This window comes from Lissotriton vulgaris, chromosome 11 (genome assembly GCF_964263255.1).
Source record: "Lissotriton vulgaris chromosome 11, aLisVul1.2, whole genome shotgun sequence".
Taxonomy (NCBI): Eukaryota; Metazoa; Chordata; class Amphibia; order Caudata; family Salamandridae; genus Lissotriton; species Lissotriton vulgaris.
This window is the reverse complement of record NC_141699.1, coordinates 259,433,337-259,459,115: the sequence shown is the minus strand read 5'-3', so window position 1 is coordinate 259,459,115 and position 25,779 is coordinate 259,433,337. Positions and strand designations below refer to the sequence as shown.

General features: G+C 44.7%; 1 protein-coding gene across 2 annotated transcripts in view; it reads right to left on the bottom strand.

Moving 5' to 3' along the window:
- PES1 (pescadillo ribosomal biogenesis factor 1) overlaps positions 1 to 24,202 on the bottom strand; it is a 163,957-nt gene extending 139,755 nt beyond the window's left edge. For both annotated transcript variants that reach the window (XM_086943192.1, XM_086943193.1), the window contains exon 1: positions 24,068 to 24,202. In XM_086943192.1, coding sequence (XP_086799318.1) covers positions 24,068 to 24,091 — 24 coding nt within the window. In that variant the 5' untranslated portion in view covers positions 24,092 to 24,202. The remainder of the gene's footprint in view (positions 1 to 24,067) is intronic.
- Between the last annotated feature and the right edge of the window lie 1,577 nt (positions 24,203 to 25,779).

Genomic DNA, 25,779 nt, shown 5'->3' with positions numbered 1-25,779 from the left:
ACTCGTCCAACACACACGGGTTGGTTACAAAAGTTGTGGTACATCATCTGAATGGAGCGCATACAAGCCAACCTTACACACTCAACGGCCTCATTCAACACCATATGGCGCCCTCTATTCTCTCTGCTAGCACTAGAATTCAATAAAATCACATGCCTGAAATAGCTTTGTCTACTTTGACTCACTGATACCTCACAAGCATTGGCGGCCTTCTGAGGCTTGGCGCAACTCAGACCTCTCACGCAATGACGCAGTACGATACGGATGTAGCACACTGGTTCGGGGAGGGGGGGCGTGGGGGAGAGATGGTCGCAGAGATGGGTTGGTTGGGTATTTTTTGTTATCTTGAGCCTTGCACATCACCCATACAGTAGGGGACCTCGCCCCACTCGGCCACTTGCTTGATTACAGATTCTCTCATTGGACTTCAAAGATGCGGGGTGGCTGGGTTGGATCTGGGGTGGGGTGGGACCCATTCGACCGAAAATGGGTTTATATGAGGTCTGTAATGTGCCTATTCAGTTGGTTGAAAATCAATAAAACAAAGTTGAACATAAAACCTGGCATGCTTCAACCTATATGAAATAGTTTCTGGCCCAACTCACTGCACAGGACACACACTAAATGTCATATATGCACCCTTAGGACTAGCCACAGACAACTCCCCCGTAAGCTGGAGCGCTCAAGAGCTACACACCTATCCATAACAACACTTTGAAGACAAAACCCAACAACAAGTGCTCGTACAGACAATGGAAAAAACTAGACATTCAGCAAGTCAACACTCAGTCCGAAAACGCCTGAATAAACATGCGGCTGCAAGGCATACCCACCTTCTACAACTGGATCTCTTCTGCATTGGACAAACAGATAACCAACAAAAAACATATCCAGAGTCGACCACAAAAATAACACAACATGGGCTACTGACAAGTTTGAAAGTATTAAAACAGAACTTAACATACTACAATGCAAATGGATAAAATCAGGAGATGAAACAGACAAAACAATGCTACAGCACTGTAAAAGAGCCTATAAAGAGCCATCAGAGCCACAAAAAGAAGCCATTACTCCATGCACATAGCTGTAGCAGACTGCCCTTCCAGGGCTCGAAAAATCATTAAAAAAAATGCACTAGACCTGCAGGTCTAGTAACCTACAAAATCTCCTTAACCTAAGTGAAATGCACTTGACCTCTGACTCTGAAAGCAGAGTACACGACAAGTTAACAAGATTTAAAAGCATTTTTTTTGCTCATTTATTTTGCGAGCAATAAAGATGCCTTTAAATCTTGCTATCTTATCACATTTCCTCTGCTTTCAGAGTCTCACTACTGAAGAGTACAGACAAGCTTAGGACATCACAAAAGGGGGCAACACAGACATGGGTGGACTTGGTAGATGTATCAGTAAAGGCACTAGATGATTGGATAAAAGGTAACAAGGTAAGTACCTATGAAGGGCTCTATAATTGGTTGGTCAAGAGGCACATCTTTACAAATTGCCTCCCCCCAGAAACGTTACACCAACATCCAGTAGACTCAATGCTAACTGGTCCCAGAGAGCTGAGCAAGATAGCTGATGAGTTTGTTGGGACAAGAGTACCCAAAGAAGGGAAAAGAGGAAGGAGTAAACCAACAAAAAAAGGTTCCCTCAGAACCCAAAAACCGTAAGGAGGGGGCCAGGTCCCAGCACACCTCAGCAAGTAAAGTAGTGGGGACCCAGGGCTAAAGCAACCCTTAGACAAGAGGTTGCGTTTTTAATGCCAGCAGCCAGGACACCACCGAGGGGATGCAGCATGCCCCAAGAAGAAGGTTAGTACTGTGGTGGCTTGTGTACCCTTTGAAGAGTATACCTCAGATGAGAATGCCCTAGAGGCTTTCAACTGAGTAAAGGGGGTTGGATGGAAAGCTGGTGATCGCGGAGAGTAGCAAAAGGCACTTCAACCACCTCAAGGAGAATGGGAACCCAACCACTGCTCTGAGACACACCGGTGCCAGCCACACCATAGTGGTGGACAGGTTACAGTCCCCAGACCAGTATTTGCCAAGAAAAGTAAGGAGAGTTAGGGTAACCCAGGAGAGGTCACAAAACCACCCGGTGACCTTAGTGTCCCTAGAGGTAGAGGGTACCCTTTGCTGGCATAGGGTGGTAGCAGTCCTGACCTCCCGTAGATTGTCTCCTTGTCAATGACCTCCCAGAGGTTGATCTGCACCCAGAGGGGGCACAGCAAAGGCGCTGCCAGTCCTAAGGATCCTGGAAGTCCTGTCCCTAAAGTTAGGAGATGGAGACCCCAGAAAAGTGGCACGGTTAGGAAGGAAGGAAGGAAGGAAGGAAGGAAGGAAGGAAGGCAACTCTTAGTTAGAGATACAAGGAGCCTGGGGAAACTTACCAAAGTTGGGCTGGGCCCCAAGACTGGCCCAGGTGAGGCCTCTCCAGACCCCGGAGGACGTTGTGGAGAGTCAGGCAACTGCTCAGAGTCAGGGTGCTCACCCTGAACTGACAGAAGACAAGATGGAAGGAGGGTGTCTGCCACCCGAGGTGGTAAAGCCTCACTCTGAAGTGGTGGAGAGGCCCCAAGAACTCACAGTATCCCCTAGGATAGCCCCTGCACCTGTCAGTAGAGAGCTCAAGGTGCGGTTCTGGATACTGACACCAATCAGCAGTGCCCGATGGGTGCTGGTCTTTGTTAGGTAGTTAAGGGAGTAAGGTAGACCCCTTGATCCTGTTGGTCATGGTGGGGGTTACTCCACTGTACTGCGACTCTTTTGGGTCAGTTAGGTGTTGCCCTAGGTAAGGTAGGGCTAGGTGAGGTAGATACATCAGTCCCAAGTAGAGGGAGGCGAAACGGTTGGCAGAGACAGTCCTAGCCAAAGCCCAATTTAGGTTGGGCCCAGTCATTATTGAGGTATATCAGCTCCCAGAGCGAATGTTTTTTGCAAACGGATGTAGGGTAGAATGATCCCTTCAATGGTCAGCCAGTCTCCCTATATTCTTCCTCGTTGAATAGTCAAGGAGACATACCAGCTGTCTGGTTGAATTCGCCTAGACGTATTAGCTCTGGGAAGGGGTTATGTAAGGAAGCAGCTTTTTGCAGATCTACCCCTACTTTTTGTCCTGATTTTGACTACTAGGTAAAGGTGTAATGACTTAGCCTTGCTAAACAGGACTCAGTGCATGTGCTCTGACCGTTAAAAAGATGCACGTTCATTTTGCAGGTCTCAAATTGGCATAGCCTAACTTATTTGTAAGTCCCTTGTATATGGTACCAGGTGTATCCAGAACCTGTAAGTTTGAGCGTCCCCCAGGGACTGCAGCACTTGTTTTGCACCCTAATTGGTATAAGGTAAAACATGGCTACAGTCTGCCACTGCGGACTGGAAGGGCAGTTTCAAACAGCTAACTCGACTGTGCCATTAAAAGTAATGGCAAAGCTCAAATCTCCCTATTTAGAGCTCGCGCCCTGCGTCGCACTGCGCAGCAGTGCTAGCGCAGGCGAGAACCCTTTTGTCCGGGGTCTGAAAACGGACCCTGGAACCGCACACGCTTGTGCGTGTTGGATTCCTTTTGGGTTCCGCTATTGGGCTTTGTTTGCGTGTATTTTTAAAACAGAGCACGCAATAGGCCAAAGGAGGGCGCATTGCTCCGCCCATGGCCTATTTGTGTCTGTTACACGCACACAAAGCCCATATGTTTTCAATTATCATGCCCAGACACAGGCGCGATCATTGAAAACATATGCCTCGCAGTGGCGCGCGCGCACCACTCGCGGGAGTTACTTTTTTTTTTTTTACATGTCACGGACGCTTGTTTTTTAGGTCTCGTAGACCTATAGTGGTGAAACCACAAAGTTAAACCATCCGGATTGCAATTCGGTTTTTTAACAGTTCACGTGAAATCACGTGACCACAAGCACGAGCATTTCCCCACCTCAATGCCATCAGCCTCCCTCCCACAGCTTCCCCCAGCTCCCTTCTCCTCCCCCTTAATTGCTTTTTTTTCACGGTCGCCGGGCCGTGAGCTGCTTCAAAGCGATCCGCTCCGCCCCCTGCTGCACCCAACGCTGGCCTCACTTCTCCCCCCTAATTGCTTACCAGCCATGTCACACACCACCATTTGCTGTGCCTCGCGCATCAGACCTTCTCTTTCCCCTCATTAACAGGCTTCCCCGCCCCTAAAAGCTTCCTTCAGCGATGTTCTTGTTAGATTACTTCTGTGGTGAATCATCAGGAAGTGCTTGCCAGATATCGAACCAGTCTTTGTTTTTGTTTCTGAATTTTGTGGTGTTGTTTCCGGTTTCAGTAAGCCCATCAAGGCACAGATTTTTCATGTTTATCACTTTCTAGGCCCAGAGATGTGGGACCACTCTTTTGTTCTTCTTTTAAAGGCTGTTATTTTCCAAAACCATATTTGTACATAGTGTACAAATCCATATTGTGGAAAGGCCGCCCTATGAGCAATTATACATATTTTTTTCCTTGCCGCTTGCATTTCCCGCACTTGTTTTTTAATCCACGCTTCGCCGCTCCCCCCCCCACCCACTCACAATGCAGCGAGCTTGTTGGATTTGGTCTCAAATTATGTCATTACTGTCAGCCCACCTCCATCTCCATGTCTTTAGCTCATCCACAGTTGCCTCTGCAGCATTGTAACCCCAGCGCTTAGAGGCGCACAAGGCGCTAGGATGCAGCCTGTTCAGTGGCTGATGCCTAAACGGAGTACACCTGGTGCTGGTACGAAGAGCGATCGAAAACCCTGCTGCTCAGTAACGGGGCAGCGCCAGGGTGCTGTGGAGTTGCTGGGCAGCGCCAGGGTGCCGCTCAGTTGTTAGAAGGTCTTCTCAGGTTGCTGCACTTTGGATAGGCAATACGGCACTTTAAGAGCGGCACTTCTTAGCAGAGATGCTTGACAGCACCAGGGTGCGCATACTGCTGGCCCGGCGCAGAGCATAACACCAGTTTTCTTAGGTTTGAGTTGTCTGAAGTTCAAACACATAACTGGGAACTTCTGCTAGTTAATGCACAAATGCCAGACAAAAGGCGGAAACAGAGAGGAAATCTCTGCTCACTGTTTCCTGCTTGTTATGTACAAAGTCCGTGCATAACCCAGAGATGTATGTTTGTTCGATCCTTAGATAACTCAAGGGCAAACAGGGGCTCTTATATGTTTATTGGGTTGGTATTATGTTCTGCAGAACTGCCATTCTCTCAATTAAAAGTGACTCAGCGTCTCGACATTTCAGTGCAGTATCTCAATGAGTCACTACTGCTTGTTTTTAGCTTGTGCCATTTTACGTCATAAATTGATACAATTTAATTCTTTTAAAAAAAACTTCTTCCACTATATTTCACCGTTCTATTTTTAATAGGGTGGGGCATTTATATTGTGTTAGCTTAACTTTATATTTAACCATATTCATTAATGTACGCAATAGACTTGTAGTCCTCGGTTTTCCATTGGGAGCTGGGTGGCCTCAGCACACCTCACCTGGACCCCCTGAGATCGTGAACTCTGCCCCTCGCCCGTCCTGGTAGCTGACGAGTATTCCACGCTCTTGAGTAAGATGCAGCCTGTGTAGGATATCTGCATGTGTCCAGGTTGACGACATCTCCCGGTTCGTTTCCATGCTCTGAAACCCCTCACTTCTCTACCCTAGACACTCCGCACGCACCACCACAGGACAATTAATATTAATGCTAGTAATCTCCGTGCACGCTTCCATAGCACTGCTGCCTGAAGCAACACCTAAAGTGGCACAAACCTGCCTCATACAGCGTCCTCCTGCGCCAGAAGGTCTCCACTGCACGGTGTCCGCTTCAGCATGTGGGAGGTTCTGAAGCCAGTTAATGCCTACTTTAGGGTATCCACATGGGGTCCACTTGAATACCAGCCTCTGAATGGGAGTCTTTTAGTGGGCGATTGTCCTGGAATTCTGCCCTCTTAGAGCAATGCTGGACATCCCTGGGAGGTGTAGCACAGTTTCCATTGCTAGGCCTCGCTGGTTGCTGTGTCCCCCCCCCCCCTCCCACCTTCTACTGCTGCTTTCCTCCGTGTCTCTTTCCACGTCTTGTGTTTTGCGAAGGATCGTAGATACTGTGATATTCCCCAATCACAGGTCAGAGTGTGTGTGGGTAACATAGGGAGGGGGCTGTGGTGGTGGATGCAGACTGGTGATGCAAGGACACCTGCCCAGGTGAGTAGTTGCATCGCGTCATGTGAATGATTATAGAAGTGCCATGTTGTAAGTGGCGATGGGGCAGAGGTGACCGCGTTCAGTGTCTGGTGGGTCTTGCACCAGTGCCTGAGCTCCGGCTGCCCTTTAAGCTCGGATAGGGGTGGGGGCGGGAGAGGCTCAACCGAACTGTAGTGTGCTTTCCCCATACATGTCTCCATTTGTGGGATCTTAGGCAAATATTTTATTTCAGTTGCCTTTTTTTCATTCTCATATCAGAGCACCTTAAAATATGTGGATTCAGCATCTCTGCTGTGCAAAGCTATTTTGCTTGATTTAATAGACAAAAAATTTGCTCCATGTGTTCTAAGAACCTAGCTCCCATATAGGATACACTTGGGGTTGCCGCCTTTCTAAGTGAAAAATCCCCGCCATTTGATGTTGTTGTGAGACTGCAAAGGCCCGAAGTGGATGGACTTTGAACAACGTTGTACGTATTCATGTGCAGCATGGCTTCCTGACTTTGTTAATTTTAATTACTAGTCGGGGATCGTTAATGACACTATAGAACACATTTAAATGTGATTTTCTATTTATATTTGCTGTTTGAAGTATCTACATATATGGGCTTAAAATGCCAGCTTTAGGTGAATTTGTTTCTTTTTGTTCCGGTAGGGACATTTAAAACACCGGGGTTGCCAGTAGAAAAGCAGCCGGTGCAACACGAGGTATACGTAACTCCTGACTTGCTTCTTAGTTCACTAATAGCTTGTCGTCATGTTGGGGGTAGGAAGGTTCCTCACTTTTAATTAAATATCACTGCATGATGTGACCACACACTCTTTAACTGTAAAGCGTACAAATGATGTGTGGAAATTGGGTTTCACCAAACAATTTCTTGGAGATGTGTATCAGTTTTTTGATCCTATTAAAATATTTGTTTCGTCACACTTCAAGTCACAAAAAAAATCATACCTGCTCATATGTTTTGGAATGTTTGTACAGTTAATGTACACGCTACTTAAATGTAGGGGAGGGTGGAACCTGAAAAGTCTCACAGCGGAATTCTGCTGGTGACATAAAAGCTCCGATTCTGCAGCGTTCAGCGTGTGAGGAAAAAACTCAACCGTGTGGTGGCTCGAGGAGTCTGATAAAACTCTGCATTACAAGCATAACACAAAGTAGGCAAAGCTTCTTCAGTGGAGATGGTTTTATCGCCCCTCCCCCCCCCCACACACTTAAATGCTGTTTATAGGAGAAAAAACTGATGACACTTTACAAAATGTTTTAACTTCATAGTCCAATCTCTGAGATGAAATAAGCAATAATTTGTAAGAAGACACATGCTGGCATTTAACTTCTGTCCTTGAACCAGCTAATGTGACCAGATAAAAACCAAGATTTATAGGCGTATTTATTGCTTATTCACTTTTTGAATGAACAGAACACCTTGAGCTCTTTTACCAGATCGGATGGGAGGTCCTAAAAGCAGCTTGCCCTGATAAAATCTGGCTTGTCATAGAGAGTGAGCGCGAAGATTTTTTTGAGACCTGTAACCTATCACTTTCAGAGTATGACATGGGGCAAAGTCAAGGTTCTTCCCACTGTTTACTCCAGGGCCCTGTGTTGGTAGAAGATTTTGCACCCGAAAGTGAACATCGGTCACTACCCATCTAAAAGAAACGTGCACCAGCATTTGCAGGTGTGAATCAATCATGTGGCACCCCTCTCTGCCCTGCTATCCCTAAAGTGAAGGCCACTTGGACCAGTAGATTTTTCTACCCTAACACCCACACTAATCAGCACCTCCAACTGGGCCTATGGATTCCTCATCACCAAACCAGGTCCAACCTGCTTTCTACTCACCACCATCTTCTCCTTCTAGTCTTTTCTTATTATTCTTTTGAGTCCTTCCTATCCTCACCTGTTTCTCTATTGTATCCCTCCTTTCCTCACCTCGTCTCTTCTCTCCTCTTCTACCTTCCGAATCACCTTTTCTTTTGCACCATTGCACCCCTCTATTCTGTTCTATTTTCCTCCTCCCCTCATCCAGCCACACTCTTCAAACTTTAGTTACCCTGGTTATACCTGTCCCCGGTTGCTTCTCTTTTTGTCATCTCTCCTTCAGTCTGTTATGTTTATATCTCTCCCTCTTTCCGCCCCCTTCTATCTCCTCTCCCACATTGTCTTCACTTCAGACATTTTTGCCTCTTTTTCTCTTTCCCCTTTCTCACCTCTCGGCCTCTCCCCTTTGTGCCCATTTTTAGGTTTCGCCTATTATCATTCGCTTGCGAATGTCATAGGCGAAAATTCAAGGGCTTGATCGACTCGTCAAACCACTGGGGTTTTCTCGCAGTGCATGTGAGTCACGTGACCACACAAGCACGCGCATCTCCCTATTCCGCCTGCATCAACTTCTCCTCCCGTCGCTCGCATTCCTGCCCCCCCACCAGGCTCTCCCGCCCCCATCCGGCTTCCCTCCGGCCATTTGCCAGCATTACGTCGGTAATGCGCCCCCCCCACCAGGCTCTCCCGCCCCCATTCGGCTGAATGATTAAAGTTTGCTTTGCACAGAAACTGCCTTGTGTGCTCTCCCTGCGTTTTCCAGACATTGTAAAGGTAATTTTAAAGTTAACTGGCTCTTTTTTCCTTCTAAATATCCCTGTGAAAAAGTTATTTTCAGAATACTCTTCTGTGATGCTTGCATCCCCATGACCCCGTCAATAAGGCAGCTAGTCGATGTGTAGATCTAATATAGTATGTGCTTGTGTTAGAGTGAAACCTCTCCATCCCAGCATGCATGTGGAGTGTCATAGTATGCAGAGACTCTTTACATCCAGTGAGTAACTTAATGATGTCACCTTGTAGCTTTCCGCAGACAGCACAATGTTTCACCTCTCGTGGCTTGTCTGTCTGAATGAGGTCACTGCATGTCTCGCATGACTGGACCTCTCGTCTGGGATCTGCAGGATGCTCTCCAGGCTCTTATCCAAGTACACAGAGTAACTAAAAACAAGCACTGGCGTTGCCAATAGGGTTCGCATTTGGAAAGTTGGAGCTATTGGTTTTGTAAATGACATTTTATATTTATATATTGTTATTGACAATTCCAATAACGATATATAAATATAAAATGTCATTTACAAAACCAATAGCTCCAACTTTCCAAATGCGAAACCTATTGGCAACGCCATCTTGCTATGATCAGGACGGGCTGCTAGTCCTTTCACACTTGGGTCCACATGCGGTGGGGGCACTTTGGATTATACACGTATGTTGGCACACTGCGCAGCAGCTTTTTGTGGAATTTGCTCTGAGAGGTGCATAATAATTGGTCGGGTTTAAGGGTAGGATGGGGTCGTTATCTATGTTGAAACTTGATTTTATAATTATAGCAAAGGCTTCCCGGCCCTGTGTCGTTGGCAGTACGAATCAAAGACGATTTATTACCCTGGCAACGTTATACCCCCACCTCTGTTTTTTTGCTTTCTTTTTATTCAATTACTTTGCCATTCTGGACACAAGCAGCTCTTATTTCACAGGCTAATTTTCGTTTGGCGAGGCCATGAGCTTAACTTCAAAGGCATCCGCTCCCCCACCCCCTGCTTCAGTACAAAGGAATGCGCAACCCCTGCATCACTCAGCGCCTCCCCTGCATCACTCAGCGCCTCCCCTGCATCACTCAGCGCAACCCATGCATCACTCAGCGCAACCCCTGCATCACTCAGCGCAACCCCTGCATCACTCAGCGCAACCCCTGCATCACTCAGCGCAACCCCTGCATCACTCAGCGCAACCCCTGCATCACTCAGCGCAACCCCTGCATCACTCAGCGCAACCCCTGCATCAATCTCTGCAACCATTCAACAACAACTGGTTCAAATATGTTCTCTCAATGTTTCAAGCTTTATTACAAATGTCACAAAAAGATGTTAATATTTCATTTCTGTTCTTGGATTTTCATCACAATAAAATACACTGAACATAATCTTCACAAAAGTTATTTACAAAAGTTTAAGCTATTGCCATTACAAATTACAATCAGTTTTATTTAAGTATTAATTATTAAAAAAAATTAAAAGCCATTGTAATTTGTAATATCAATACATCCAAGTCACGTAAATACAAAACATGTTGCATTACAAATGCTATAGGTGTCCAATTTGCGAACGTTATAACTATTGGCATTGAAAATGACAAAGCTATTAATTTAGCTATTTTCAAAACCAACACATAAATAAAAAATGTGTCATTTACAAGACCAATAGCTCAAACTTTCATAATGCGAGACCTATTGCATTGTGTCCCAGCATAAGCCTAAACAGATGTAAGCCATACAAACAACATCATCCTACCAATTCACTGCTCTTTAAAACAAAATTTATATGTTAAAAAAGCTTCCTTTGTTTTTCACCTTTTGTAACATTACTTGTTCTATTTTGCCACTATTTTATCTACTTCGGACCATTGCCATTATAAATTACAATCACTTTTATTTAAGTATTAATTATTTAAAAAAAATTAAAAACCATTGTTATTTGTAATATCAATACATCTAAGTCACGTCAATACAAAACATGTGGCATTACCAATGCTAAAAGTGTCAGATTTGCGAAAGTTAAAAGTATTCGCATTGTAAATCACAAAACATAAATATAAAATGTCATTTACAAAACCAATAGCTCCAACTTTCCTACTGCGAGACCTATTGGCAACGCCAGTGCTTGTTTAAGATGAGTCTTGTTATAGGTAGGGTTAGTGCTTCCTGTGTAGGTCAATAGTGAACGAGTCATTTCCTGCAAAGCACTCGTATGTGTACATAATGTAGGCCACAGCACAGGGGGGGGGGGGGGAGGATTGTCCTGTTATCTTTGAAACTGACAGTTTACTGTGTGAAATGTGTTGGAAGTGGTTAATTGCATACACTGCACTAGACACCCCAATCCTCTCCAAACACATGATCTTGGTCCGAGGCTCTCTCTCCCTCCAGCTCACCCACATGGCTGCTCTGCAGGCCAGGATGCGGACATCGAAGTGCAGGGCCCATCGGGGAGGCACCTCACCAGGCATGCGAGAGCCAGCTACCGGTCTGATCCCTCGGTACATGTTATCAGTCCTACAAATCACCAAGCAGCAATAGGGCGAGTGGAAGAGAAACCTCGCACGCTCCTGTAGAACCAGGCCCAGCATTTAGCGTCATCTAATGTTAGGCGGCCACTTTCTTGATAATTCTCACCTCCGGCACCGACACACAATCTGGTTTCATTGTACATTATACGTGTTCAGCTTTCGGTAACCAGCTATGCTTGGACACACCTGGACTACAGATTGCCTCACATGGCTTGACTTGCGCTGTCCTTTTAACCCTTGCTTTTGTGACCCTTGCAAAATGCTTCATATACGTTTAAATGCTCTACCTGTCAACAAGCCTGTCTGAACCTTTGTTAACCCTGGCAAGGTTAGATCGCGCTCTCCTCCTCACCCCTCCCTTTTCTGTACGACCCATTATTTGCCACCTAGAGGTAAAAACATATCCAGAGCTTGGTATGATAGTGTAGCCTTTTGTACGGTTGTCAGATTCCAACAACTACACATATCGATGTTTTATAGTTTTAGTATAACTAGTCTACGGAGTATTCCATCCCTGCAGTTCCAGGGGGCCAATTTCGGAATCTCCTAACTTGTATGCTCATCTTGGAGTGTGTTTTTCAAGTGAGATTTCTCTAAACATCTTGGGTTCTTCTCCTCCTCTCCATATGCCAGAGGGATAAGCTGTGAATTTCTGCTACACTCTATGCTTTGTCTGTGCAGGCTGATATGCTCTGTGCCTTTGAAAAGCTGCTTTGTTTTAGTTCCAATTGCTTTATAGATGCTACAATTAATAACGTGGCTTTCTTTTTGAAAGGCTGGGAGTCGAGATGGCCTGCGCTGTGCTAGAGTGCAAAGGTTTCATTTAATTCCCACCCAGATGGCCACATGCGCAAGGAGAGGCACCTTCAGCCCAGCTGCTTTCTTGCACTTCGTTATTCCTCGTAAAACCATTTCACAGTCAGAGCCCCTCGGTGTTGCCTTCTAATCTATGACAGTTGCTATGAATGTAAAGGAGTCTGTTTAGGGAAGGCGTTCAGCTAATACCCTGATTAACACGTTGGAACAGCCAGATGTACACCAGCAGTTAGGAGCTCCGACCTGTTGCCTGCTTATCCCCAAAGGCTCCTCTCCTTCACTGTAGCGAGGCTCAAAGTAGACGCTGGTGTAATAAAAGCGGCTTCATGTGCCTGGAGGGCATTATGTGCTGGTATTTAGGGATAGCTGGAGTTAGACTAGTTTCCTTCTTTCTCAGTAACTCCTCCCTGAAATCTAATTTAACGCTCATGTTTTTTATGATTTGATTGAGATCGAAATTCAAAAGCCGTAACAAAGAGCCAGACTAATTGTGCTTCGGTGATGGGAAGGTTTAGTTCACAGTAAAGGGTCTGTCACACATTCTGGCAGACATCCAAAGGTGGACGTTCTGGATGCATTAGCTTGGCTTGCAAGGCGGTTACTCTCACATCTCATCGCCTTTTGTTTTCAGCTGGATACTGTAGGGACAGTTTAATAATGTTAGAATTACCACGTAAACTAATAAGGGATGGATAAATAAGTAACTGATGCCTTGAGAGAGCCTAAGCTTCTGTGTCCATTCTCTCCAGAAATACTTGAGCTGCCTTAATCTGTTATCAGTGGCGATTCCTTTGGGTCTGAAAAGCTAAAGGCCTCTTTGTATAATGTACAGTGTTGGATTTTAAAAAACTTACCTAATGCGGACCCGACGCAGATGGCCTACTTGGTGCTAGACTCCTGGCAATCTCTAGGAATGCACAGGATCCTCAGCCAGTCCAGACATTGCTCTTATGCTATGAGAGCAGACATAGGATTGGTCTGAGCGGTCTGCTCTACCTATCAGACACTACCTGGGAGCTTGCTGCTTTTCTCCACCCCAGCTGTGAAAATACCTTGGTTGAAGAAATAGAAGTGTGCATATGTTGGTTTAGCCTGCCTGAGACGACCATCCAAACTTACATGCGCACTTCTAAGTGCCCATCACTCCTGCCAGTTATGGCCTGGTCCTGCACTGTTAGCCAGATCACCCCACAGAAAAATGAAATATTATTGTTCTAATATTTCATTTTTATGTGACTGACTGACCAGTGGGGTGATACTCTTCCATCATTACGAGTGAACCGGCCCTATGGAAATTACACTTACTGAAACCGGCCATTGAATCTCCCTTTCCCCCAACTTTTACTAAGCTGATTGGCAGCTTAATAAAAAAGCAAATGTGTCAATTATTGAACACATGTAGCATAAAGGCTCACTGAAACAGTTTAAAACGAATGGTCATTTCCCGGTATTACACACACACACTCTACTGGTCCACTAGGACTACGCGTGCATTAAAATGCTTGGGCACTCCAGTCATGTAATATTGATTTTTAAGCAGTCTCTAAAGAGGACCCCCCTGAAACTCAAACCAAGTACAGCAAGCTTCCAGGAGTATTACTGAGTATCTTGTTTGTGCTGTAGATCACCTACTGAAATGAATTAAATGAATGAATGAAATGAAAATGAAACTTATATAGCGCGTAACTACCCTGAGGCCTCGCAGCGCTTTGGACCACAATTCGATGGCAGTTGAAAACCGTGTGAAAGATCTCGGAGTCTGATTGTGGTTCTGTTTGCAGGTCTGTGTAGCAGAAACTGTATGATAGGGGTCTCTGACTGAAATTGTGTGCCATGGCTTTCAGACAAAGGGGATACCATGTCTGCTCTTGGATTGTATGTATTTGAGGTAGTTTGTAACACTGGGTTTGTGACAGACATTATATAAGAACTTGGTTTCTCTGAAGTAAATAAAATACAATGCTGAACCTTATCTTGAGACTGTGACTTTGACTATATATAATCTTAGTGTACCTCTGCCACGTAGTTGAGCAAGTGCAAGCTCAGCCAGCTTGCTTGCAGATCTCTTCCAAGAAGCCAACGTAGGCCTCTACTCAAACACATTGTGGGATCTTGGTGTCTAACAATTTAACATTGTGAATTTTTTGCAGGGGACAGTGTGATCGGGATGTTTTTGCAGCTGACGGTGCGATCTTGATTGAGGCTGACACCTTTCACAGCCAGCTCAGTATTCTGCTGCCAGAAGAGCTGGTAGTAAAGGACATAGAGCATTTGGAGTTTCTTACGGGCTGCTCTTGCTCTGTGGGAGCAGCTGACTCCACGCTATCGCGTTGCTGATATCGTCAATTTCGTGCTCTGGGTAACATCCAACTGTACCGCTGTTTTACATAAAATTATAGCGCTGTGTATCTTCCAATTGTAGCGCTGTTTCACATAGAATTGTAGCGCCCTGTAGCATCCATTTGTAGCGCTGTCTTACATAGAATTGCAACGCTGTGTATCATCCTATTGTAGCGCCGTTTTTACATAGAATAGTAGCGCTGTGTAGCCTTCAATTATAGCGCTGTGTAACATTCAAATTTTGCGCGGTTTAGCAGTGAATTGTAGCGCCACAGCTTTGATTGATTTCATCAGCGCGACCTTGCTCAGGCAGCTGCGCTCATTTCTCCAGTGTTTTTGTTTATGTACTGATTTCAAAGAACTCGCATTTGTGCATTTGTTGTCCCTGTCTGGCTTTCCCCTTTGACCCTCCATTTTGTTGTTGGGATCCCCTGACCCGCCCCTCACCCACACTACCGCCTCCCTGCTGCCCCTCCCACGCTCCGCCCCCTCCACTGTCCATTTATGTCAGATGGTCCCACGCGCAGCGTCCACGCGCTACGGCCACGCCGAAGGTGCGCCAAAGGTAAGCCCGTCTGCGCCTGGACCGCGCCCAGCGCCAGAGCCCCTGGTCCTCGTAAAGTCCACCCCTCCCGCATTACTTACGATGCCTCCACCCTCCTAGCCCTCAACCCCGGCCGCTCCCTCAGCTGCGTCCAGGCCGCTCCTGGACACACCCATGGACCCTTTTCCTGCTACTCCTGCAAGTTCGACGGCATCAACAACAACTCCTCATCTACGAACTCTCAACAGATATCCGATCCCAACCACCTACAATGCATCCTGCTCAACACCCGCTCAGTCCACAGACACGCCATTGACCTCTGGAATCTACTCAACACCATCTCTCCGGACGTCGCCTTCCTGACAGAAACATGGATGAATGCCTCTTCAGCCCCAGACATCACCATTGCCATCCCGGAAGGCTATAAGATCATTCGCAAGGACCGTACCGGCCACACAGGAGGAGGTATCGCTATCGTCCATAAGAAATCCATCCGCATCTCAACCAGCTCAGACGTCAATCTCGCCAACTCTGAACACCTTCACTTCCAGATCCACATCGACCCCAGGACCACACTCAGAGGCACCCTCCTTTACAGGCCACCAGGACCCCGCGCACAATTTAGTGAAGACATCACGGACTTCATCACTCCACACACGCTCCCCTCCGAGGACTACATCCTTCTGGGAGACCTCAACTTTCACCTTGAAAAGAAAAACGACCACAACACCACCACCCTTTTGGACAACCTCGCAAACCTCGGACTTAAACAACTTGTCACTACCTCCACCCACATCGCAGGTCACACCCTCGACCCTATCTTCACCTCCAGCAAGCATGTTTCCTTCAGCCACACCACAGCCCTCCTTTGGACTGACCACAGCTGCGTTCACTTCACCTACAAAAAGCCCACATCCAACAACCACCCCCAACCCACTCTGCAAAGAAACTGGAACAAAATCACCATCGACCAGATCTCCTCATCGCTTCTTCAAAAGCCCCCCGCCCACTCCTCAAACCCAGACCAAGCAGCCACCAACCTCACCCAATGGTTATCCAACAGCGCCGACATCCTAGCACCACTGAAAAAACGACAAATCAAACTAGGCAGCAAGAAGGCCTCCTGGTTCAACGATGACCTTAAGAAATCCAAGAAACTCTGTCGCTCCCTCGAGAAGGCCTGGAAAAAAGACCCAACCACCAGCACCAAGGACGCCTTCAAAAACGCCACCCGCATACACCACCAACTAATCCGAAATGCCAAGAAAACAGCCTTCAAGGACCGTCTAGATAACAACGCCCACAACAGCAAGGAATTATTCAACATCGTCAAGGAATGTACCGACCCCTCAGCCAACTCCAACGACATCACCCCCTCTCAAGCCCTCTGCGACTCCCTAGCCTCATTCTTCCACAACAAAATTGCAGACATCCACAACAGCTTCGACAACCAACCCGAAGACCAACCCACCCAATCCCCTGCAGGACCCCCACCCCCCCTGAACATCCTCAATGACTGGAAGCCAATCTCCACTGAGGACACCATCCGTCTGATGAACTCTATCCACTCAGGATCCCCCACAGACCCTTGCCCTCACCACATCTTTAACAAAGCAGACTCCATTATTGCACCGCACCTCCGAGACGTCATCAACTGCTCCCTCAACTCTGCAACCTTCCCGGAAAGCTGGAAACATGCCGAACTCAGCGCCCTCCTGAAGAAACCCACAGCTGACCCCACCGAACTCAAAAACTAATCGCCCTATCTCACTCCTTCCTTTCCCGGCCAAAGTCATCGATAAAGCTGTCAACAACCAGCTCGCCGCATTCCTCGAAATCAACAAATCCCTCGACTCCTCACAGTCCGGCTTCCGAGCCAAGCACAGCACCGAAACCGCCCTCATCGCAGCAACAGACGACATTCGAACTCTACTGGACAATGGAGACACAGTCGCCCTCATCCTCCTCGACCTCTCCGCAGCCTTCGACACAGTCTGCCATAGCACCCTTCTACAACGCCTCAAATACATCGGAATCCAAGGAAAAGCACTGGAATGGATCACCTCGTTCCTCTCCGGAAGAACCCAGAGAGTCCGCCTTCCACCATTCAAGTCAGAGGCTACTGAAGTCATCTGCGGCGTACCTCAAGGGTCCTCACTCAGTCCCACCCTCTTCAACGTCTACATGAGCCCCCTCGCGGCCATCGCACGCCAACATAACCTCAACATCATCTCCTACGCCGACGACACTCAACTGATCCTATCACTCACCAGAGACCCTAACACGGCCAAAACCAACCTACACGAAGGAATGAAAGAAGTAGCCGAATGGATGAAGCACAGCCGTCTGAAACTGAACTCAGACAAAACAGAAGTCCTCATCTTAGGTACCTCCCCCTCCGCCTGGGACGACTCTTGGTGGCCAGAGGCCCTTGGAAAAGCACCCATCCCGACGGACCACGCACGGAACCTGGGCGTCATCCTGGATTCCTCACTCTCGATGAACAGACAAGTCAACGCCGTTTCTTCATCTTGCTTCAACATTCTTCGCATGCTCAAAAAAACATTTCGCTGGATCCCTACCGAAACTAGGAAAACAGTCACCCACGCTCTGGTCACGAGCCGACTGGACTACGGAAACACCCTCTACGCCGGCACCACCGCAAAACTCCAGAAAAAACTACAACGCATCCAGAACGCCTCAGCCAGGCTCATATTAGACATCCCGCGTAAAGAACACATCTCTGATCACCTGAAAAACCTCCACTGGCTCCCCGTCAATAAGAGGATCACTTTCCGGCTCCTAACCCACGCACACAAAGCACTCTACGAAATCGGACCCGAATGCCTCAACACACGACTATCCTTCTACACCCCCTCCCGCCAGCTACGATCCTCCAACCAAGCCCTTGCCACTGTACCTCGCATCAACAAAACCACCATGGGAGGTAGATCCTTCTCCTACCTAGCAGCTAAAACTTGGAACTCACTTCCCACTCACCTACGCCTTACTCAGAACCACCTAGCATTCAGAAAGCAACTCAAAACGTGGATATTCGACAAGTAACTCCCCACCCTTCTTCAAGCGCCTTGAGACCCTCTGGGTATGTAGCGCGCTATACAAATCTTTTGACTTGACTTGACTTGACTTGATCTTCATCTCTGTGCCTGACACAGTTATCTTGGTTAAACCAACACCTGCCCTGATGTATTACAGACTACAGGGAGTGCTGAGGAACCCTACTTGCTATGCTCTGCCAGTTGGATCTTGTAGAGTTCAGTGTCCTGCTCAAATACTTGTAGTTATTGTTCGAATACTTATGTCGGATTGTGATTGGTCTTCCCATTTTCAGTATTCGAAGAAAAGTAACTCAGCAAGGAAAGATCTAGAGGCCAGTCGGCATACTTGCTGCACTACTAAGGGCTTCATTCACCTTTATTCATCACACTGTTCTTGCTTCCACAATCTTGCAGCTTTGTCTATTTTATTGAAATTTGAAGTGTGTGAATCCTACTAGAATTAGAATTTGTCACTTGGAGGATACGCAGATGTCTCCAAGCCACAGTCCTGTTTTTAACCTTGGAGTGGCGAGCAGTAATTGCTAAATATTTAAATATGTTTTCTTTTGTGTACATGGCAATAGACCTTCCTTGAGCCCCACAATCCCCTCCCCCGTAAATTACTTTGTAACATACTTTATCCCGCATCACATAATTTGGTCAAATAGACAGTCCGATTCCCAAACCCACGTATAGCCAACATCTCCACCAACGAAGATTAATCTTGGGAACATACCTAAATATGAGGCGGTGATGCAGATAATAGCCTGATGTACCACATCTCCTGGGCCTCTGACTTTTAGTGGGGACAGGTTCGGGGTATTGATTTTGGATTTCTGTACCTTTTGTTCTCCATAGGATGGATGCAAGGGAGCGAGTGTAAGGATGTATGCTGGGTAAGAGGAATATAAACACTGATGTATTTAAACACCAAGAGGGAAAGGGTATTCACATGGAACCACTCCTGGTCCCCTTGAAATAAATCTATATAAACAACAAAAGAGTGATTCTGAATAAACTATATTTGCACAGAGAGGAAGTAGTACTGATTGCTTTTAAGAAGAACCCTCACTCACCAACTTAGTTGGTGACATGCTTCATCATGGGGTTCCCTCCCGAGCAGCCGAATGCCACTGTGGTGTGTTACAACGAGTTTACAGCGGAGCTGGTATTTTGGTGGGAGTGCAGAATGTGACAGTGAGAATTAAAATTACCTTTTCTAGACCTAAAATGTTTAATGCTGGAAAAGTAAGGCTTGGCTAAAAGTAAAACGAGGATATCACCTCTGGTATTAATTGACCAGTGACATCCCTACATAAAAACAGTGAAGGGTGGCAGGTCTACATGTTTCAGCCTCCATATGCAAAACAACAAGGCGTTCTTCAGTACCAATACTACCACGGTGGTATGCACACGCTAAGGTGCAGCCTCTCCTGTGGCAGTTAGTACCGCAGACTTACGGTTGTACTCTCAACGTTGTCTGAAAGAAAACACATGCGATTATCCGGAAGAGAAAGCAGATTGAGAAGACAACCAGATTATAAGACTGTAAATACAATGTAACACTTCCAACCTTGTGCTGCCAAACGTGAAGTTCACAGTGACTGCTTAGGCTCACATACCTAGCGTGCCTAAATGTTGAGTGCATATCTTTAGCACTAGTACGATCATTACTATATTGTGTATTAGAGTAGTCTAAGAGCTACCGACGTGTGTATTGTAGCAGTGTTGAAAGTCTGTCAGTCCATCATAAAATGCGGACGGACACTCATGAGACACTTAGTGCAAAAGGAGACTAAAGTAAAAAATTACCAAATGTCAGCATCACTCGAACGTGAGGCTACCATATACACATGCATGGTGGGGAGAAACAGGGCAAATTAGTAACTTACATCACCTGTTGGAGATTATTGCCCCATGGATCCTACCGGGGTGGGTATCAATCTGTAGTCACACACTAAATAAGAACAAGCATTTGCAATGCAATAGGTCTCGCATTTGCAGGAGTTCCCTACAGATCTCTCCACTTCTCCCCACCTCAAACAATGCCAGCTCAAGGTCACAACTATAACCAAAATCTCAAATTGGACGAATCAGTGCATTAACCAGCTAAGAAAACTATCATGAAATATCATAATGGGAACTGCAGATCTGTTCAAGGCTAACAGTATACTGAATACCATAACATTGCATGTCTATCTCTTACATGTCATCATCCAACACAGTGGAACGCACTGCGTACATAACACGATAACGGGACTTCGATGGGCATCATGCACAACAGGAAACACTTCCCTTTTAGGATTAAAAAAACCATCATCCTTCCAACCACACACCTTACATGGTGTAGCATGCTGCTCGTGTATGCAAGCACTTCAGGGCCTCACATAAGGGTAGTAAAAGCAAATTAAATGTTGCAATACCATTACCATTGTCGCCTACTCACTTCTGTCCCCTTTAACGTACTGTTCCTCACTGTGAGAAGTTTTCTTGCCATCTGCCACTGCCCATTATTTTTCCTGTCTTCTTGCATCCTCCTCCCACCTTGACAACCTTTTTTCCTGCCATTCAAAACCACAAACCTGTCATCTCCTTGTTTCATCAGTTCCTCTTTAGCTGCTTCCCCTGCCACGTCCAGCATCACTTCCTCACCCATTCTACTGTCCCCTACAGTTGCGTTCTCAAAGTGCCCTTTACATTCATCTTACTAGCCCCACTCTTATGATTTTTTATTAGGCCTGTTAAGTGCACCCAACCTGAAATTTCTCTCCATCTCAGCCGCCATGCATTCTTTTTTTCCCCACTGTTCTCTTTGGTGAATTCTTCTCTTTATGCGCCCATGAGTTCTGCTTACCTTCCTTTTCCGTTTTACCTCACCCTACCCACACTCTTCTCCTTGCCACTGCCCCCCACAACCTCTGTTTCCTCAATTCCATTTACTTCCAAGGCCACGAAGGGCTGCCAGTGTAGAAAAATAGAACCCGTAACTATTTATTTGTAAGGTGTTCCAGCAAGAGGGTGAGTTGCCTTTTGAATATTCCAAAGTGATGGTTTATTTTATTTTTTTAAACTTAAGATGTTTTTCTGAGAACAGGGTGGGTGGGACATGTCACCTATCTGAATGCAGAGAGCCATAGTTATTTCATCAACATTCAATACACAAAACAGACAATATTTGTACATTAAATATCTGTAAACGGATCCATGTATGATACGTATGCATTGGCATGAGGCAAACAAGTGAAAAATAATATTTTCCTTTCTGATTGTACTTTTATTTAAAGTTCTATACTGCATTATGTGAGATTGAGCTTCGTGGAAGATTTTACACTTGGCTGAGGTACTGTCAGTATCTGGTTGCAATTCTACTTTATTAAATCTTACCAGAATGTCACTTTCTTATGCTGCAGCTTACAACAACATTCTGTATAAAAATTTCACGCAAAGCTTCTTTACTTTTGCGATACATATTAGTAACCCAACAGGATCTGAAGACTTCAGAAAACAAAACAAAAACAAAAATCAGTTCTACTAACACATAGAAAAAATTAAAATGGGGACAGTTCTCCACAGTACAGTGTTTTAAAAATGATTAACATGTACATTTGGATGAGTTTGTGCTAGCTGCACAAATCAAAACAGATTCCAAATTCCAGTGAACCAACAGCCTTTCAGTCTTTAGAAACCAATAGCACCAAACTATTTTAAATGAGTATGCCATGCTTAAATAGGCAAGTATCGTACAGTAAAATAAAGTGCTACATGAGAAATAATCAGTCATCATTAAATGAGTAGTTACTAGCTGCACTCAGTATATAATCATTACCAATAACTATTTTGACAAATCCTTTCAACACATTATCAGTAGAGCAAACAGTTCAGGAATTCATAAAATAAAACAGCAAGTTTTCAAAGAGACTAAAAAAAACCATCAATAGTGGTCCAAACATCCGAAAAGTGTGCACCAACTAAAAACAATGTAGATAAGTAAGGCATTGCATTATATCACACAACGTTTTGAAATCTGCTGACACAAAGATAAAAATAAAATACAATACTTCAAAATATGGGTACATGTACATTTGTAAATTAAGGTACAACATTGTTTGCATTAATTAGCCATAACCAAATTAATTAAATATTTGACAATCACACAAATGCAAAAAATATCATTCGCTTTAAAATTGACCATGTCCGAGTGCTGTATTTATGTACTGTGTGTTGTATACAACATTAAGCAATCTGAACTCCTTTTGGTTGCTATGAAAAAGCTGGGTTCACGAGTAGCTAGATGCTCTCAGAACTGTTTGGCTTCTGTTTAGGTCCACAAGGCTTCTTGCTGCAATGCACTTATTAGTGAGTTTAGTGTATACCACTGTACCCTAAAATAACCAAACCAAGCTTGTTAACTTATCCTTCTCCAGCTCTTCTAACCTAGATTATATATTCAACCTGCCTATATACCATCACGGTATATCAGTTTTATACTCCTTTACTTTTACTGTCTGTCCATCCAGCATGGATTTACCTTTCCCGTCAACTCAAGTACCCTCCTACTTCTTTCTTGTCTGCCCATTAAGCACTCCTTTACCTTCCTCGTCTACCCCTCCGGCATTCTCTACATTCCTTGCTTGACCATTCAGACCTCGTTTCTCTTCTACCTCACCAGTTCTTGTTTACCTTCTGCAGCCCCATCCACAAATCCTTTACTTTCCTCTTCCGATTCTCCAGAATTCTTTTACCCTTTCTTTCTGGAGGGGCAACAGAGGAATTTATTCCTGCCTTTTCATTTCCTTCATGAATTCTTTATCTTTCGTTGGTGCCCACACCCAGTTGGTCCGGTTGTCCCGTCACCGACAGCCCCTGTAATATCTTTCTCGCCTTTCCCTTTTCCTGGTCCCACTACTCCTCATTACCAACTCATTCTCCTGCTTCCCAGTTCCACTTTAGATTCCGCTTTGCATGCTTCCTAGTCCTTCTAGGAGATTCTGCTTCCCAATCACCTACATATTCTCCTACATGTCGGTCCTTTTACTTTCCCATTCACAATTAGGCAGTATAACTTTATTTTATCTACTTCTCAGTAGAGGCCCTTAATTTCTTTCCTCTTCGCCTTCTCATCCCTCCCACTTCTACTCCTCAGTCCCACTATTGTCCTCGTTTCCAGACAAATTACCTTCCTGTTCTACATCCCCTTTAGCTTCTTTTCCTGTTTCCCAACACTTTTCTTTTACCCTTTTTCCCAACCCTCTTACTTTCCTCTTTTCCTGAACTGCTATTCTTGTTCCAGCTCCTGCACTTTCTGCTTGTCCAGCTCTCCAGTCACCTTTATGTTGACATCCTAATTCACAATTACATTGCTTTAGTTTCCAACTACCCCTTCAGTTGACCTTGCCTTGTTTTAAGCACAGCCGTTCTTCTACTGCTTTTAAACCTAATTGAGGAGTTTCAACTGAACATATTCTCGTGGATGCAGTTTCATTTTTCTTTTATTGGTCCACTCTCTTCCTTAACTGTTTACGTATATTCGCATGGCCTTTTAAAAGTAATCTGTGGCGAAACGCGTGTTGTTTGCTTGATCATTGCTTATTATAACTTAATTCAGATTCTCACATGGGACACTGTTTCTGCAACCTTGTTGTCACAGAAGACGTATACAAATAACAGGTTTATATTACTGCCTTGACACAAAGTTTACTACTCGTTGCTCCAGTTCATACTTACTTAATTGAACAGGGAATCCATCTGCTCGCACCCATTAGCCCTAATTTATTTCTTCGTCGTCTCCTGCCCATGTTTATCCTACTTGCTTTCATTTTCCAGAGTACCTACTCATCCCTATTTGATTTCACAAAATGTTTCGAGTGCCTACTTGTCTCTATTACACACACTTCCATTGCTCTCAAACACCCCTTCTTTCATCTTACTGTGTTACTCCAACCACTTTCACTTTCTCGTTGTGTGCCCCTTTTATTAACTTTTTCTAACGCCATGCAGACTTTCTTACCTTTTTCTTCTCCTGGCCACCCATGTTTTCCTTCTGAAGGCTCTGCTTGTCTCGAGATTAGATCCGTCTCTTCTCACGTGGAGACGAAAGGCCCCCAAACTGTAGCTGCCCAGTCCAACGCCTGTCGCAAGCGACTGAGCCAAGGAAACCGACGAAGGACTGGCGGCAGCAGTTTCATACATGCTGGAGCACCCACAGCCGGAAGCCCAATATAAAATCATTACCACCATTCTTTTTCAAACTAACACATTGTCAGTAACTTTATATGTATGTGATAGTCAAAATACAATGATTATCTTGCCCAAAGTGGAGCGAAAAAAGTATAATTTGAAGTCAATGCGGCGGCCATCTTGGTCAGGAATTTCACATAAGCAACTATTGCAGCTTATTTTGTATTTATAAAGTTTAAGACAAAGTAGTTTGTTAATAGGAGCAAACGACACTGGATGTGATAACGATATGGTTAAAAAATGCACGACGTTAGTTTTTAGAAGAGCCACCGGTAGTACTGTAAAGTGTTTGAAATTTTGACCTAAATACTTCATCATGCGAAATTCGAGTCTACAAGTCGCAGTAGGAAAAGCGTTGCCTGTTCATTTAACACGTTACACTCTTCTAACATTTCACATCAGAGAAAGGAATTTAGCAATATCACGTGACCAATCATACGTCACCTAACGTTCTTCTTTGCGTCACGTCATTCTTAGAGTTAATGAGCAACGGTGCTGTGCTAAAAGAAGCCAAGGGAGATAGTCCGAATATACACAGTATTGCAGGTGGGTGTCGTTACGGCAGCAGATAACTCCCACATGAAACTGAATATATATATATATATATATATATATATATATATATATATATATATATATATATATATATATATATATATATATATATATATATATATATATATATATATATATATATATATATATATATATATATATATATATCAAAACAAAAGTCCTGTAATGCGTCTTCTCGCACCACCACGGAACAGATCTCACGAACACCAAGATTGGATTTCAAAATTGTGGCTTTATTATTCCCTCGCCATCGGCATGACGCGTTTCGGCCGTCAAAAACGGCCTTGATCACATGGCCTCAAATTACCAATGGGGGTGTTTAAATACTGTGAAAACATAGAGGTAGAAATGATAACAACGGATTGCGAGGTCATGGACATAGAAAAATTACTGCTGCCTATCACATATGTACAAAATATCAAAACTCAATATGCATCACAATAATTCAGATAATACATGAAACTGAATAAAGTGCTAGTGCAATATGTAGTAAAATTAATTACAAGGTATATACAATGATGCCAATTGAGAAAATACAAATTCATTTTACATTTTATAACAATCAGTACATATGTGCAAAAAATTATTAAGGCATGTCCAACAAGGATGTTACAAGACCTCCATTCGTGTTTATCAAAATTAAAGTGCTCAAGTGCCCAAAGTGCATAATAAATTCGCAGTCAGTACATGTATGCTATGAAATAGACAAATCATAGCACAAGATAACATGTAACACAATGTACCTGCGCTAGTGTTGTAGATACCCACCACAGTTAAAAACAATAGGCAAAACTGCTGATGCTTAGAATTCACTATAGCCATAGTGACTAAATGTAATGGTGAGAACCAAGACCAATGTATAAAAGCAACAGTAAATTGCAAAGGGTTATGCTTTGCAAGTATTTT